The 18,758-nt window shown below is 45.2% G+C and overlaps 1 protein-coding gene across 4 annotated transcripts in view; it reads left to right on the top strand.

The window, feature by feature from the left end:
- Nucleotides 1-18,758, top strand: part of LOC139546994 (histone deacetylase 4-like) — a 257,932-nt gene that overhangs the window by 141,652 nt on the left and 97,522 nt on the right. For all 4 annotated transcript variants that reach the window (XM_071356019.1, XM_071356018.1, XM_071356017.1 and 1 more), the window contains one exon: nucleotides 13,839-14,110. In XM_071356019.1, the coding sequence (XP_071212120.1) occupies nucleotides 13,839-14,110 (272 nt within the window). The remainder of the gene's footprint in view (nucleotides 1-13,838; nucleotides 14,111-18,758) is intronic.

Here is an 18,758-nt window from a genome sequence, read left to right as displayed (position 1 = left end):
CCTGACAGACCAAGGTACTGAGTTCATGTACCACCTAATGAAAGATTTGTGTGCTCTCTGCAGATCAAGCAGTCTTTCACCAGCAGACGGATGGGTCGTGGAGTGGTTCAATAAAACAAATGCTGCGGAAGGTCATCGAGCAGGACGGGAAGAACTGGGACCAGCTACTACCCCACCTAATGTTCTCGTTCCGAGAAGTGCCCCAGTCATCCACCGGGTTTTCCCCTTTCAAACTCCTCTACGGGAGGAGGCCACGTGACCTACTGGACCTCGCTAAGGAGGTGTGGGAACCCCGGGAGATGAGACGATGAGGGTGCGGATGACAGCCATATGGCCGGTGGCCAAATCGGATCCTCGAGGCCCGAAGGAAGGCCATGAAGCAGGAAGTGGAGGCTATGCTGAGGATGGGGGTTATCGAAGAATCCCACAGCGCAGGTTGCAGCCCCATCGTGTTGGAGCACAAACCGGACGGTAGTCTGTTCTTCTGTAATGATTTCCGGGGAAGGCCCGGTACATCAGCACCCTTGACCTGACCAAAGGATATTGGTAGCTCGGTTTTATTCCCCACAGGATACAGCAAGACTTCAGAGCCCAGAAGATGGTATCCCGGAGGAGGACTCCTGGAGGAGACCTATTATTTTCTATTTGTTTATTATTTATTAAACACCCTTGAAACCAAGCTAATACAATTGTGTCCGTGTCTGATCTGTCTAAACGTCTTGACCAAACTCCCTGGTCTGCCACTATATATATATATATATATATATATATATATATATACACACACACAGATAGATAGATAGATAGATAGATATATATATACACACAGATAGATAGATAGATAGATAGATAGATAGATAGATAGATAGATAGATAGATAGATAGATAGATAGATAGATAGATAGATAGATAGATAGATAGATAGATAGATAGATAGATAGATAGACTACCGTTCAAAAGTTTGGGGTCAATTCGAAATGACTTTGTTTTTGAAAGAAAAGCAAATGTTTGGTCCATTAAAATAACATCAAATTGATCAGAAATACAGTGTAGACATTGTTATTGTTGTAAATTACTATTGTAGCTGGAAAAAATTTCTGGAATATTTACAAGGGCGTACAGAGGTCCATTATCAGCAACCATCACTTCTGTGTTCTAATGGCATGTTGTGTTAGCTAATCCAAGTTTATCATTTTAAAAGGCTGATTGATCATTAGAAAATCCTTTTGCAATTATGTTAGCACAGCTGAAAACTGTTGTCCTGATTAAAGAAGCAGTAAAACTGGCCTTCTTTAGACTAGTTGAGTATCTGGAGCATCAGCATTTGTGGGTTTGATTACAGGCTCAAAACGGCCAGAAACAAAGAGATGTCTTCTGAAACTCATCAGTCTATTATTGTTTTGAGAAATGAAGGCTATTCCATGCGAGAAATTGTCAAGAAACTGAAGATCTGATACAACGCTGTGTACTACTCCCTTCACAGAACAGCGCAAACTGTCTCTAACCAGAATAGAAAGAGGAGTGGTGTTGCCCGGTGCACAACTGAGCAAGAGGACAAGTACATTAGAGTGTCTAGTTTGAGAAACAGACGCCTCGCAAGTCCTCAACTGGCAGCTTCATTAAGTAGCACCCGCAAAACACCAGTCTCAACGTCAAAAGTGAAGAGGTGACTCCGGGATGCTGGCCTTCAAGGCAGAGTTGCAAAGAAAAAGCCATATCTCAGACTGGCCAATAAAAATAAAAGAGCCCCATTTACATAAGAATTCAGACCCTTTACTCAGTACTTTGTTGAAGCACCTTTGGCAGCGATTACAGCCTTGATTCTTCTTGGATATGACGCTACAAGCTTGTCACACCTGTATTTGGATAGTTTCTCCCATTCTTCTCTGCAGATCCTCTCAAGCTCTGTCAGGTTGGATGAGGAGCTTTGCTGCACAGCTATTTTCAGGTCTCTCCAGAGATGTTCGATCGGGTTCAAGTCCGGGCTCTTGCTGGGCCACTCAAGGACAGTCAGAGACTTGTCCCAAAGCCACTCCTGCGTTGTTTTGGCTGTGTGCTTAGGGTCGTTGTCCTGTTGGAAGGTGCACCTTCGCCCCAGTTTGAGGTCCTGAGCGCTCTGGAGCAGATTTTCATTAAGTTTTCATCATATTGGAATGAGAAGACGAATGTAGTTATTGATTTGTGTACAGTGTTAAAATGGTAGCGATGCTCTTTACTGTGTGTGTGTGTACAGTGCTTTCAGAAAATATTCACACCCTTTGGCTTTTTCCACATTTTGTTGTGTTACAGCCACATTTAAAATTGATTAAATTTAGATTTTGTGTCACTAATCTACACACAATATCCCATAATGTCAAAGTGGAATTTTGTTTGTAGAACAGAAATGTCTTGAGTCAAAAAGTATTCAACCCCTTTGTTATGGCAAGCCTAAATAAGTTCAGGAGTAAAAATGTGCTTAACAAATCACGTAATCACTTCAATAATGAATGACTACCCCATCTCTCTACCCCACACATACAATTGTCTGTAAGGTCCCTCAATTGAGTAGTGAATTTCAAGCACAGATTCAACCACAAAGACCAGGGAGGTTTTTCAATGCCTCGCAAAGAAAAAAAAACAGACGCTGAAAATTCCTTTGAACATGGTGAAGTTACTAATTAGGCTTTGGTAACTCAGTTACTGGAGAGGAAGGAAACTGCTCACCGATTTCAAAATGTTTCAGGCACGAACCTGAGGGGGGCGCCAACATGGACAGGAAGATCACGTCAGTGTCTCAACCCACTCATGTGATGCACCCCTCCTAGGGACGGCATGGAAGAGCACCGGTAAACCAGTGACTCAGCCCCCATAATAGGGTTTGAGGCAGAGAATCCCGGTGGAGAGAGGGGAACCGGCCAGGCAGAGACAGCAAGGGTGGTTTGTTGCTCCAGTGCCTTTCTGTTCACCTTCACACCCTTGGGCCAGACTGCACTCAATCATATGACCTACTGAAGAGATGAGTCTTCAATAAAGACTTAAAGGTTGAGACCGAGTCTGAGAAAGCCCTGCCTCCAGCTGTTTGCTTAGAAAGTCTAGGGACAATAAGGAGGCCTGCATCTTGTGACCGTAGCGTACGTTTCAGGTTATGCACAGCAGGACCAAATCGGAGAAAAGGTAGGAGCAAGCCCATGTAATGCTTTGTAGGTTAGCAGTAAAAACTTTAAATCAGCCCTAGCCTTAACATGAAGCCAGTGTAGAGAGGCTAGCACTGGAGTAATATGGTCAAATTTTTTGGTTCTAGTCAAGATTCTAGCAGCCGTGTTTAGTACTAACTGAAGATTATTTAGTGCTTTATACGGGTAGCCTGAAAGTAGAGCATTGCAGTAGTCTAATCTTCACGGTGGTGGCTGCATCATATTATGGGTATGCTTGTCATTACAAGGACAAGGGAGTTCCTTACGATAAAAATAAACTGAATGCAGCTATAGCCACAGCTATAGGAAAACCTTCTTCATTCTGCTTTCCAAAAGACACTCAGAGACAGTCACCTTTCAGCAGGACAATAACCTAAAACACAAGGCCAAATCTACACTGGAGTTGCTTACCAAGATGACATTCAATGTTCCTGAGTGGCCTAGTCACAGTTTTGACTTAAATTGGCTTGAAAATCTATTGCAAGACTTGAAAATGGCTGTCTAGCAATGATCAACAATCAACTTGACAGATCTTGAAGAATATTCATAAGTTTAATGGGAAAATATTGTACAATCCAGGTGTGCAAAGCTCTTACAGACGTACCCAGAATGACTCACTGCTATAATCGCTGCCAAAGGTACTTCTACAAAGTAATGACTCAGGGGTGTGAATACTTATGTAAATTAGATATTTCTGTATTTTATTTTCAATAGATTTGCAAAAATGTCTAAAAACACATTTTCACTTTGTCATTATGGGTATTGTGTGTAGATAGGTGAGTGATTTAAAAAAAATCTATTTTGAATTTAAGATGTGGAAACAATGTGGAATAAGTCAAGGGGTCTGAAAACTTTCTGAAGGCACTGTATATACTGTATGAAATATAGACAAATCTCTATGGGGGCTGATTTAGGTGTGATGTATGGCCAAGTATACCTTCCCACAATGCAATGGGCTTCACCCAGCGATCCCAGGGAATCAATCTCCATCAGCTACGTCAGCGCAGCTCCTTCCGTCAGCGACACGTCTGCAAAGCATGCACACACACTGCCTCTCTCTCTCTTTCACACACACACACACACACACACACACACACACACACACACACACACACACACACACACACACACACACACACACACACACACACACACACACACACGCACACAGCACACTGTACGTGCTGTGTGTGTCAGCAAATCCCAGCCGCTAAGATCGTTTTGCGTGGGATTTTTTTTTGCTCTGTTGCAATGTTGCATCATTTCACCCAAGAGTGGGTGGACCCAAACTGCATTTCTGAGAATATGCGCATGTGTTTACTCAGTGAGCTTGTGCATTAATACATGTGTGTGGATCTGCCTGCATGTTTGTGTGTTTATGCATCTGTGCGTTTGTGTGTGTGCTTTTGTACATCTTCTCGTGTGTGAATGTCTGTTTGTATGTGTGCATGTGTGTATGTTAGTGCCGTCTTCATCCTCCTCCTCCTCCTCTATGGTGCAGGCCAATGATCAACCAACCCACTAAATTAGAAGGGATTACGTGAAGGATAACTAAACTCAGCAAAAAAAGAAACGTCCCTTTTTCAGGACCCTGTCTTTCAAAGATAATTTGTACAAATCCAAATAACGTCACAGATCTTCATTGTAAAGGGTTTAAACACTGTTTCGCATGCTTGTTCAATGAACCATAAACAATTAATGAACATGCACCTGTGGAACGGTCGTTAAGACACATAGGCAATTAAGGTCACAGTTAAGCAATTAAGGTCACAACTTAGGACACTAAAGAGTTCTTTCTACTGACTCTGAAAAACACCAAAAGAAAGATGCCCAGGGTCCCTGCTCATCTGCGTGAATGTGCATTAGGCATGCTGCAAGGAGGCAAGAGGAATGCAAATGTGGCCAGGGCAATAAATTGCAATGTCCATACTGTGAGATGCCTAAGACAGCGCTACACGGAGACAGGACGGACAGCTGATTGTTCTCGCAGTGGCAGACTATGTGTAACAACAACTGCACAGGATCGGTACATCCGAACATCACACATGCGGGACAGGTACAGGATAGCAACAACAACTGCCCGAGTTACACCAGGAACGCACAATCCCTCCATCAGTGCTCAGACTGTCCGCAATAGGCTGAGAGAGGCTGGACTGAGAGCTTGTAGGCCTGTTGTAAGGCAGGTCCTCACCAGACATCACCGGCAACAACATCGCCTATGGGCACGTCGCTGGACCAGACAGGACAGGCAAAAAGTGCTCTTCACTGACGAGTCGCGGTTTTGTCTCACCAGGGGTGATGGTCGGATTCGCGTTTATCATCGAAGGAATGAGCGTTACACCGAGGCCTGTACTCTGCAGCGGGATCGATTTGGAGGTGGAGGGTCCGTCATGGTCTGGGGCGGTGTGTCACAGCATCATCAGACTGATCTTGTTGTCGTTGCAGGCAATCTCACCGCTGTGCGTTACAGGGAAGACATCCTCCTCCCTCATGTGGTACCCTTCCTGCAGGCTCATCCTGACATGAACCTCCAGCATGACGAAGCCACCAGCCATACTGCTCATTCTGTGTGTAATTTCCTGCAAGACAGGAATGTCAGTGTTCTGCCATGGCCAGCGAAGAGCCCGGATCTCAATCCCATTGAGCACGTCTGGGACCTGTTGGATCGGAGGGTGAGGGCTGGGGTCATTCCGCCCAGAAATGTCTGAGAACTTGCAGGTGCCTTGATGGAAGAGTGGGGTAACATCACACAGCAAGAACTGGCAAATCTGGTGCAGTCCATGAGGAGGAGATGCACTGCAGTACTTAATGCAGCTGGTGGCCACACCAGATACTGACTACTTTTGATTTTGACCCCCCTTTGTTCAGGGACACAGTATTCAATTTCTGTTCGTCACATGTCTGTGGAACTTGTTCAGTTTATGTCTCAGTTATTGCATCTTGTTATATTCATACAAATATTTACACATGTTAAGTTTGCTGAAAATAAACGCAGTTGACAGTGAGAGAACGTTTCTTTTTTTGCTGAGTTTTTGAACAAATGTCTGGTGTTGTTATTTTACTAAGCCCCAAAGCTCCTCCCTGTTTCTGTCTGTTGAATTAATCCATTCTGTTATAACCCTTTCGCTCTCACCCAATGCTGTTTTGTAATTCTATTTATCCTTTATGTTACCAAAAGAGAGTCCTGGCTAAGACGGATGGCAACATGCATTTAGGCTAGGAGTGTCACTGTAAAACAAGTACATTTTTCTTAGCACTGAGTGTAGCCCAAGTCTGTCGACTCATCCAGCTGTAATGCGTAGAATTCACTGGCTTGTATGCGAAGCAGTAATTATTTCAAAACATCTCCTGCCATGTCACTGATGCGTCGTGAATTAGTGTTGTCTGATGAAGGCATTCTCTGTATAGTTTTTTTGCCCTTTTCCCCCAGCATTGTCCCAGTCATATCCGCGGCAGCAGGAAGAATTAAGTCCTCCGCAATAGTATGGGGCTTGCCTGTCCTAGCCACTCGGTAGCTCACCATATAAGACGCTTCCAGCCCCTTCTTATTAATGGTGTCTGTTGCTTTTATACATGTCTTACTAATCTAAAGTCGTCTTAATTCTCGCTCAAAAAATTCCTGTGGCTTATTTTTTAAATTGGCATTCTTTGTTTCTAAATGTCTGCGCAAGAGTGAAGGTTTCATTGAGTTGTGAGATCGTACTTTTGCACACTTGTGTCATTGACAGGTGCAGGTGTAGTACTGCTGGTAGTAGAGCTGGCATGTGTCTCTATGGACGCGGACCTTACCATTTATCTATTTTCGAGCAAACGGAATGAGCAGCAGCTACGTTTGGCTACATACGGACCGTTAGTGGTATTCCCGCGAGAGAGTAAAGGTTATTCAATCAATCAATTACATGTATTTATAAGCTCTTCTTACATCAGCTGATGTCACAAAGTGCTGTACAGAAACCCAGCCTAAAACCCCAAACAGCAAGCAATGAAGGTGTAGAAGCACGGTGGCTAGGAAAAACTCCCTAGAAAGGCCGGAACTTAGGAAGAAACCTAGAGAGGAACCAGGCTATGAGGGGTGGCCAGTCCTCTTCTGGCTGTGCCGGGTGGAGATTATAACAGAACATGGCCAAGATGTTCAAATGTTCATAGATGACCAGCAGGGTCAGATAATAATAATCACTGTGGTTGTAGAGGGTGCAACAGGTCAGCACCTCAGGGGTAGATGTCAGTTGGCTTTTCATAGCCGATCATTCAGAGTATCTCTACCGCACCTGCTGTGTCTAGAGAGTTTAAAACAGCAGGTCTTGGACAAGGTAGCACGTCCGGTGAACAGGTCAGGGTTCCATAGCCCGCAGGCAGAACAGTTAAAAATGGAGCAGCAGCACGACCAGGTGGACTGGGGACAGCAAGGAATCATCAGGCCAGGTAGTCCTGAGGCATGGTCCTAGGGCTCAGGTCCTCCGAGAGAAAGCGAGAGAGCGAGCGAGAGAGAAAGAAAGAGAGAGAGAATTAGAGAGAGCATACTTAAATTCACACAGGACACCAGATAAGACAGGAGAAGGAGAAATTCCAGATATAACAGACTGACCCTAGCTCTCCGACACATAAACTATTGCAGCATAAATACTGGAGGCTGAGACAGGAGGGGTCGGGAGACACTGGCCCCGTCCGACGATACCCCCGGCCAGTGCCAAACAAGCAGGATATAACCACACCCACTTTGCCTAAGCACAGCCCCCACACCACTAGGGGGATATCTTCAACCACCAATTTACTATCCTCAGACAAGGCCGAGTATAGCCCACGAAAGCTCCCCCACAGCACAAACCTGGGGGGGGGCTCTATAGGAGAAAGCCCCTATAAATAACGCTCTATAGGAGAAAGCCCTGCCTCCAGCTGTTTGCTTCTAAATTCTGGGGACAGTATGGAGGCCTGCATCTTGTGACCGTAGCGTATGCTCCGGTATGTACGGCAGGACCAAATTGGAAAGATAGGTAGGAGCAAGCCCATGAAATGCTTTGTTGGAAAGTTTCTCATTTTTGAAATGTTACGTAGATGGAAAAAGCTGTCCTTGAAACAATCTTGATATGTTCGTCTAAAGAGAGATCATGGTCCATAGTAACGCCGAGGTCCTTCAGTTTTATTTGATACGACTGTACAACCATCAAGATTAATTGTCAGATTCAACAGAAGATCTCTTTGTTTTTTGGGACCTAGAACTAGCATCTCTGTTTTGTCCGAGTTTAAAAGTAGAAAATGTGCCGCCATCCACTTCCTTATGTCTGAAACACATGCTTCCAGGTAGGGCAACGTTGTGGCTTCACCATGTTTCATCAAAATGTACAGCTGTATGTCATCCGCATAGCAGTGAAAGTTAACATTATGTTTCTGAATGACATCACCAAATATATTGGTAAAATATATTGTGAAAACAATAGTGGTCCTAAAACGGAGCCTTGAGGAACACCGAAATTTACAGTTGATTTGTCAGAGGACAAACCATTCACAGAGACAAACTGATATCTTTCCGACAGATAAGATCTAAACCAGGCAAGAACTTGTCCGTGTCGACCAATTTGTTTTTCCAATCTCTCCAAAAGAATGTGGTGATCGATGGTATCAAAAGCAGCACTAAGGTCTAGGAGCACGAGGACAGATGCAGAACCTCGGTCTGACGCCATTAAAAGGTAATTTACCACCTTCACAAGTGCAGTCTCAGTGCTTTGATGGGATCCAAAACCAGACTGGAGCATTTCGTATACATTGTCTTCAGGAAGGCAATGAGTTGCTGTGCAACTGATTTTTCAATTTAGGATTTTCAATATAGGCCGATAGTTTTTTATATTTTCTGGGTCAAGGTTTGGCTTTTTCAAGAGAGGCTTTATTACTGCCAGTTTTAGTGAGTTTGATACACATCCGGTGGATAGGGAGCCGTTTATTATGTTCAACATAGGAGGGCCAAGCACAGGAAACAGCTCTTTCAGTAGTTTAGTTGGAATAGGGTCCATTGTGCAGCTTGAAGTTTTAGAGGCCATAACTATTTTCATCAATGTGTCAAGAGATATAGTATTAAAACGCTTGAGTGTCTCCCTTGATCTTAGTTCCTGGCAGTGTTGTGCAGACTCAGGACAACTGAGCTTTAGAGAAATACGCAGATTTAAAGAGCCGTAATTTGCTTTCTAATGGTCATGAAATTTTCGTCAAAGAAGTTCATGAATTTATCACTGCTGAAGTGAAAGCCATCCTCTCTTGGGGAACGCTGCTTTTTAATTAGCTTTGCGACGGTATCAAAAATAAATGTTGGATTCTTCTTATTTTCCTCAATTAAGTTGGAAAAATAGGATGATTGAGCAGCAGTGAGGGCTCTTCGATACTGCACGGTATTGTCTTTCCAAGCTAGTCGGAAGACTTCCGGTTTTATGTAGCGCCATTTCCGTTCCAATTTTCTGGAAGCTTGCTACAGGGCTCAGGTATTTTCTGTATACCAGGGAGCTAGTTTCTTATGACAAATGTTTTTTGTTTTTAGGGGTGTGACTGCATCTAGGGTATGACGCAAGATTAAATTGAGTACCTCAGTTAGGTGGTTAACTGATTTTTGTACTCTGACGTCCTTGGGTAGGTAGAGGGAGTCTGGAAGGGCATCTAGGAATCTTTGGGTTGTCCGAGAAGTTATAGCACGGCTTTTGATGCTCCGTGGTTGGGGTCTGAGCAGATTATTTGTTGTGATTGCAAACATAATAAAATGGTGGTCCGATAGTCCAGGATTATGAGGAAAAACATTAAGATCTACAACATGTATTCCATGGGACAAAACTAGGTCCAGAGTATGACTGTGGCAGTGAGTAGGTCCAGAGACATGTTGGACAAAACCCACTGAGTTGATGGCTTCGAAAGCCTTTTGGAGTGCGTCTGTGGACTTTTTCATTTGAATTTTAAAGTCACCAAAAATGTGAATATTATCTGCCATGACTACAGGATCTGATAGGAATTCAGAGAACTCAGTGAGGGATGCTGTATACTGCCCAGGAGGCCTGTAAACAGTAGCTATAAATAGTGATTGAGTAGGCTGCATAGATTTCATGACTAGAAGCTCAAAAGACGAAAACGCAGTCATTTTTATTTGTAAATTTAATTTTGCTATAGTAAATGTTAGCAACACCTCTGCCTTTGCAGGATGTGCGGGGGATATGGTCACTAGTGTAACCAGGAGGAGAGGCCTCATTTAATACAGTGAATTCATCAGTCTTAAGCCATGTTTCAGTCAGGCCAATCACATCAAGATTATGATCAGTGATTAGTTCATTGACTATAACTGCCTTGGAAATGAGGGATCTAACATTAAGTAGCTCTATTTTGAGATGTGAGATATCGCAATCTCTTTCAATAATGACAGGAATAGAGAGGGTCTTTATTCCAGTGAGATTGTTAAAGCGAACACCGCCATGTTTAGCTTTGCCCAACCTAGATCGAGGCACAGACACGGTCTCAATGGGGATAGCTGAGCTGACTACACTGACTGTGCTAGTGGCAGACTCCACTAAGCTGGCAGGCTGGCTAACAGCCTGCTGCCTGGCCTGCACCCTATCTCATTGTGGAGCTAGGGGAGTTAGTGCCCTGTCTATGTTCGTAGGTAAGATGAGAGCACCCCTTCAGCTAGGATGGAGTCCGTCAGTCCTCAGCAGGCCAGGCTTGGTTCTGTTTGTGGGTGAGTCCCAGAAATCTACAAATTAAAATTTTTGGGGAGGGGCAGAAAACAGTTTTCAACCAGCGATTGAGTTGTGAGAATCTGCTGTACTGCTCATCACTCCCCCTAACTGGGAGGGGGCCAGAGACAATTACTCGATGCCGACACATCTTTCTTCTTTACACGCTGAAGCTATGTTGCGCTTTGTAACCTCTGACTGTTTCATCCTAACATCGTTGGTGCCGACGTGGATAACAATATCCCTATATTCTCTACACTCCAGTTTTAGCCTTAGCCAGCACCATCTTCAGATTAGCCTTAACGTCGGTAGCCCAGCCCCCTGGTAAACAGTGTATGATTGCTGGATGATTCGTTTTAAGTCTAATACTACGGGCAATGGAGTCGCCAATGACTAGGATTTTCAATTTGTCAGAGCTACTGGGAGAAGGAGAGACCAGAGAAGGCTCAGCCTCTGACTCCGACCAGTTGCTTAATGGGGAGAACCGGTTGAACGTTTCTGTCGGCTGAATGAGCGATACCGGTTGAGCATTCCTACAGCATTTCCTTCCAAAAGCCATGAGAAACATTTCAGGTTGAGGGGACTGTGCGAGGGATTTATACTACTATCTGTACTTATTGGTGGCACAGATGCGGTTTCATCCTTTCCTACACTTAAATTACCCTGCCTAACGATTGCGTCTGAAGCTGGGCTTGCAGCACGGCTATTCTCGCCATAAGGCGATCGTTCCCCTGTATATTATGAGTACAGCGACTGCAATTAGAAGGCATAATGTTAATGTTACTACTTAGCTTCGGCTGGTGGAGTTCCTGACGAACCATGTCCAGATAAAGCGTCCGGGGTGAAAAAGTTGAATGAAAAAAGTCGAAAAGTTGGCAGATAGCAAAGTAAGGTTAGCAACAAACCGCACAGCAGCACGTAAACAAGTCTACACGTTGTGACCGGAGAGTGGTTAATGTGATTGGATGTTAATTATTTTACTAGGCTACCTGTATTTGACCTTGTGTTGTTATTTCGCTGAACACTAGATGGTTTAATTTTATTTTTGCCAGTGGAACGAGGCTACTAAAAAACGTTTTTTTGAATGTATTTAGCGTACCCCCAACGCCATTGAGCGTACTCCTGGGGAATACTCGCTGTAGAGGAATGAAGCTACTGTATGTTTGAATTGAAGCTGTAAAACATCAAAACTAGGTTTAACTTGTTGTACCACCAAAACATATAAAAACTGTTGTACTATCTACCACTAACTTGAATTTTGGTTCAGGGTTTGGCATGTGTGTACGTCATGTGGCGTATGTGTTACGTAACAGGGTCTTTGTCTCCAATTCATTTACATTTAAGTCATTTAGCAGACGCTCTTATCCAGAGCGACTTACAAATTGGTGCATTCACCTTATGATATCCAGTGGAACAACCACTTTACAATAGTGCATCTAACTCTTTTAAGGGGGGGGGGGGTTAGAAGGATTACTTTATCCTATCCTAGGTATTCCTTAAAGAGGTGGGGTTTCAGGTGTCTCCGGAAGGTGGTGATTGACTCCGCTGACCTGGCGTCGTGAGGGAGTTTGTTCCACCATTGGGGTGCCAGAGCAGCGAACAGTTTTGACTGGGCTGAGCGGGAACTGTACTTCCTCAGAGGTAGGGAGGCGAGCAGGCCAGAGGTGGATGAACGCAGTGCCCTTGTTTGGGTGTAGGGCCTGATCAGAGCCTGAAGGTACGGAGGTGCCGTTCCACTCACAGCTCCGTAGGCAAGCACCATGGTCTTGTAGCGGATGCGAGCTTCAACTGGAAGCCAGTGGAGAGAGCGGAGGAGCGGGGTGACGTGAGAGAACTTGGGAAAGTTGAACACCAGACGGGCTGCGGCGTTCTGGATGAGTTGTAGGGGTTTAATGGCACAGGCAGGGAGCCCAGCCAACAGCGAGTTGCAGTAATCCAGACGGGAGATGACAAGTGCCTGGATTAGGACCTGCGCCGCTTCCTGCGTGAGGCAGGGTCGTACTCTGCGAATGTTGTAGAGCATGAACCTACAGGAACGGGTTCAATTCAAATTCAAGCAATGAAGCCACAGCTGACAAAGCTCTTATCTACTTATTCTAAAACTAACCACACTGGAAGTTGTTCACTCCAGCCCTGTGTCCTGCCCAGAAGACCATTTCCTCCTCCTTCCTCTCAGTACACTCTCAATGCCCCCTTTGTGCCTATATCCCTCATAGCCTCCACCCCCAAAACCCATGGCGTCACAGAGATGATTTTCACCCTATTCCATGATGAGAGTGGCAGGCTTTTCTCTTCTCTGTATTGATAAACTCTGTGACATTTTGAGGAGGACCTCCTTTGTTTGGCCCTAAACCCCACCTAAACTCTCTCTTCTGGCCAGTGTCATTGTAGTACTGCACTCTACTTTTGAACTCGTGAAATTCTCCTCTTTGAGATTAGTGCCCTGCTGTGAGCTGATATAGAGAAGCACACAGACACACACACACCACTCCTCTCAAACGTGGGCATACTGCACCCTGTTCCCGGTCCACACATATTGTGGCAACGCTAGCACGTACACACACACACACACGCACACCCTCACGCACATAGTAGTAGCTGTCAGTACTTTTCCCCTTTTGTTTGCAGCCTATCGTGGTACAACTCCTACCACCACACTCTACATCAAACACCATAGTGTGTAAAAACAGCCGTCGTTAGTATCATCTGTGCCGTGTAGACCTACAATGAAGAGTCATTAGCCGTTTGCCAAAGCTGAGCATTATTAAATGAGGTCAGGGGGATATTCTATTCTATGAGTCATTCAATGAATGGGCTCCGATTGGACCTGCAAGTTTGTGTGTCTGAGAAAGAGCCTTGGGAAAGGCTACTGTGTCCTCTCGTTTTTGATTGAATCCTACGTCATAAAGGAACAACAGCCATGGAAAATGTCAGTAACCCCCGCTTTCTCTCTTTCTCTCCCCAGTCGACGTGAGCGTGGCACTGCCCTTGCAGGTGCCCCCGGCTGCCATTCCCATGGACCTGCGCCTGGACCAGCCCTTTGGCCTGGCACCGCGACCAGACGACCAGTGCCACCAAGGACAGGTCCCAGGTCAGCGGGAGCAGCAGCTGCAGCAGGAGTTGCTGGCCCTCAAACACAAACAGCAGATCCAGAGACAGGTGCTCATCGCTGAGTTCCAGCGGCAACATGAGCAGCTCTCACGCCAGCACGAGGCCCAGCTACAGGAGCATGTTAAGGTGTGTGTGTGTGTCCTCTCCTCTCCATCTTTTTCGTGATCTCTCCTCACCACGCAACTTATTCGACCCCTCATCCCAATCTTACCCCCCACTCCCTCCATCTCTCCATCCCTCCTTCCCCTTTGCTTTGTGTGGATGTCTGCAGAAAGATTTTCATTGCAGCAGGGACTTGGCTCAACAGAATGTGGTAAGGACAGAGGGGATGGCTGTAGGAGAGGACACGCCTGGACACGCCTGTACACGTGTGTGCGTGTGTGTGCATTCGTGTGCCCGTACGTGCGCACGCCAGTGATAAGTGGGGCAGCTGTTTGTTCACCCACACCCGCCCACAATTTCTACTAACCCATTCGCAACCACCCGACTACAAGTGATAAAGTGATCTGAGGCCAGCACCCGACCCTAACTCGCAAATATAGAAAATACGCTGTAGCATACAGTCAGAGATTTTTTGACAGTGGGTGTGGGATTTTTTGTTGTTGTTGCCTAATTCAGTCTTTGTTTCTGCTTATAATTTACAACATTTTGGTAGGCTATTTGTTAGTCAACTTGTCTATAATTAGATACAATACTAGAAGACTAAATAAGCCCTTGCTCACCAGAAAATATGTCATACATCAATCGAATGAATGCTTCAATCTAGTTGACATTGGTAAAGTTTTCTCTTTCATCTCTGCTTCTCTCCAGCAGTAAAGATGTTTAGGGACCGGGGAGAAAATGCAAAGATTTTCCATGCAAAATGACCAAATTACATTAGTTCGACCGTTGTTAAGTTAATTACAAGCTGTGAAAACGACCCAACATGTTTCTGAAAAGACTTAAGTTTGGCTTGGATGCATAGTTTATGTGATTAAAATACTATCAGCTTTTATGATGCTGATAAAGATGGCACCTTTACAGACGGTCCCTAACCAATCATTCATTCTCTCAAGTTGCTGAAATATATCATATTTCCCCACTCCTGTTCCAGAGTCCAAAATCTACATTTGGTGTATCGTTCTACTGCAATAAGTGCTTAATTCTGTTCTGCAGGAGTTAATATTATATCAGGCTATGTGAGAGGTTATAAACCTACAGTCAGTGTCCAGATTTCAGTTACTATTCCTTGTAACCCGTCTGAACAGTAGGCAACAATTCCCTTGACGTGCCATATTTGAAGTCCCCGTCTTGTCACTGTCAAACGGCAGATAAAAATAATGAAAGAAAAACCTCTATCTAGCCTATAGATATGAATTGCACAATAATTATACAGTATATTTATGGATTGTTAATGCATTGTTTTCTCTTTATTCCACCTGCCCGCCCGCCCTTCATCCACACAATATTTCATGACCCTAAACCCACCCGCCCTGTGGATATAACCGCGGAGACTGCGGATTATGACTCAACCCGCGCTTCACTAGCTCACGCGTGTGTGATGTAACTGGATCTGCCGGTTACGTTGGGCTGCTTTTCTGATCTTAATAGGAACCCAGTCCTTGGGAAACTGTGTATGCGTGTGTACCAGCGCATATGCGTGTGTGTGTGACAGTGAGAGAAACTGCTCGCTTTGCAAACAGGCCTCCACGGTGTTGCCACGGGGCCGCAGCCTCAATCAGGCAATGGGAGCGAGGCAGCCCAGGCTAAAAATAACTCTGTCTGAAAGCTCCAGTCACAGCAGCCAGTGGGCTTCAGCACCAGGTAGGGTGGGATGCACAGTGATTGACACATCACTAGCTCTACATTATGCCTTGACAGCATGCTGACTGTATTCTATTTTGCCCTGTTCCAGTCAACACCCACCTGTACTGGTTGAAATTATGTAAACGCTCTCCATAGTGAGGCTTTTATCATTCAGTCATTTATGCATTTAGTCTCACTCTTGCCGACTTCTTAAAGAGTAACTTCCATTAAAAAAGTCTTAGTTATAGTGAATTATAGTGAAACAAGTCAATTCTGGTCTTTAGGTTCAACCCCTATAGGTTCAACTCTACCATTGAATTAAAGCAGGAAGCACCAGTGACTCGGTCTATAAAAAAAAGTGGTCAGATGAAGCAGATGCTAAACTACAGGACTGTTTTGCTAGCACAGACTGGAATATGTTCCGGGATTCTTCGGATGGCATTGATGAGTACACCATATCAGTCACTGGCTTTATCAATAAGTGAATCGAGGACGTCGTCCCCACAGTGACTGTACGTACATACCCGAACCAGAAGCCATGGATTACAGGCAACATTCGCACTGAGCTAAAGGGTAGAGCTGCCGCTTTCAAGGAGCGGGACTCTAACCCGGAAGCTTATAAGAAATCCCGCTATGCCCTCTGACGAACCATGAAACAGGCAAAGTGTTAATACAGGACTAAGATCAAATTGTACTACACCGGCTCCAACGCTCGTTGGATGTGGCAGGGCTTGCAAACTATTACAGACTACAAAAGGGAAGGAGAGCCAAGAGCTGCCCAGTGCTCGCTTCGAAGCAAGTAACACTGAAACATGCATGAGAGAACCAACTGTTTCGAATGACTATGTGATCACGCTCTCCGCAGCCGATGTGAGTAAGACCTTTAAACAGGTCAACATTCACAAGGCCGCTGTGCCAGATGGATTACCAGGATGTGTACTCCTAGCATGCGCTGACCAACTGGCAAGTGTCTTCACTGACATTTTCAACTTCTCCCTGTCCGAGTATGTAATACCAACATGTTTCAAGCAGACCACCATAGTCCCTGTGCCCAAGAACACTAAGGTACTAAGGTAACCTGCCTAAATGACTACCGACTCGTAGCACTCACATCTGTAGCCATGAAATGCTTTGTAAGGCTGGTCATGGCTCACATCAACACCATTATCCCAGAAACCCTAGACCCACCCTAATGTGCATACCGCACCAACAGATCCACAGATGATGCAATCTCTATTGCACTCCACACTGCCTTTTCCCACCTGGACAAAAGGAACACCTATTTGAGAATGCTATTCATTGACTACAGCTCAGCGTTCAACACCATAGTGCCCTCAAAGCTCATCACTAAGCTAAGGACCCTGGGACTTAACAGCTTCCTTTGCAACTGGATCCTAGACTTCCTGACGGGCTGCCCCCAGATGGTAAGGGTAGGTAACAACACATCCGCCACGCTGATCCTCAACACGGGGGCTCCTCAGGGGTGCGTGCTCAGTCCCCTTCTGTACTCCCTGTTCACTCATGACTGCATGGCCAGGCACGACTCTAACACCATCATAAAGTTTGCTGATGACACAACAGTGGTAGGCCTCATCACCGACAATGATGAGACAGCCTATAGGGAGGAGGTCAGAGACCTGACCATGTGGTGCAAGGACAACAACCTCTCCCTCAACGTGATCAAGACAAAGGAGATGATTGTGGACTATAGGAAAAAGAGGACCGAGCACGCCCCATTCTCATCAACGGGGCTGTTGTGGAGCAGGTTGAGAGCTTCAAGTTGCTTGGCGTCCACATCAACAACAAACTAACATGGTCAAAGCACACCAAGACAGTCGTGAAGAGGGCACGGCAAAACCTATTCCCCCTCAGGAGACTGAAAAGATTTGGCATGGGTCCTCAGATCCTCAAAAGATTTTACAGCTGCACCATCGAGAGCACCCTGACAGATTGCATCACTGCCTGGTATGGTAACTGCTCGGCCTCCGACCGCAAGGCACTACAGAGGGTAGTGCGTATGGCCCAGTACATCACCGGTGCCAAGCTTCCAGCCATCCAGGATCTCTATACAAAAGCGGTGTCAGAGAAAGGCCCTAAAAATCATCAAAGCCTCCAGCCACTCTAGTCCTAGACTGTTCTTTCTGCTACCGCACGGCAATCCGTACCGGAGCGCCAAGACTAGATCCAAGAGTCTTCTAAACAGCTTCTACCCCCAAGCTATAAGACTCCTGAACAGCTAATCAAACCTAGACTATTTGCACCCCCCCCTAGACTATTTGCACCCCCCCCCCCCACCCACTACGCTGCTGCTACTCTCTGTTATTATCTATGCATAGCCACTTTAACAACCCTACCTGCATGTACATAATTATCTCAAATACCTCGACACTGGTGCCCCCGGTGATGTAGAGGCACCTTCAGAAGGGAGGGGTTCGGTATGAAATACACTCCCTTCTAGATGTGCTGGGTGGTACCACCTCAAGGCTTACTATAAATGCAGGTGACAGCGCGCCTTATTTGGGAATGGTCTTTGTAAGTGGAGTGTGCCATGATGCTTCTCTGACTAGACAATTGACTTTACACAAAATTCAAAAGACTGTAAGGCACATTTCCGCATATGACCAAATCGCTAACCGTTTCATACACATCTATGTCATTTTACGAAGAAAATAAACATGTAGGCTATGAGGATTATGTTTTTATATTCGTAGCTACATCCATCGTAACAAGAAATACAGTATTTTTACTATTTTCTACATTGTAGAATAATAGTGAAGACATCAAACTATGAAATAACACAAACAAAAGTTTTAAACAAATGTAAATATATTTTTATTTTAAATTCTTCAAAGTAGCCACCCTTTGCCTTGATGACAGCTTTGCACACTCTAGGCATTCTCGCAACTGGCTTCATCTGGAATGCTTTTCCAACAGTCTTGAAGGAGTTCCCACGTATGCTGAGCACCTGTTGGCGGCTTTTCCTTCACTC

Source organism: Salvelinus alpinus, chromosome 20 (assembly GCF_045679555.1).
Source record: "Salvelinus alpinus chromosome 20, SLU_Salpinus.1, whole genome shotgun sequence".
Taxonomy (NCBI): domain Eukaryota; kingdom Metazoa; phylum Chordata; class Actinopteri; order Salmoniformes; family Salmonidae; genus Salvelinus; species Salvelinus alpinus.
This window is presented reverse-complemented; position numbering and strand designations above follow the sequence as displayed.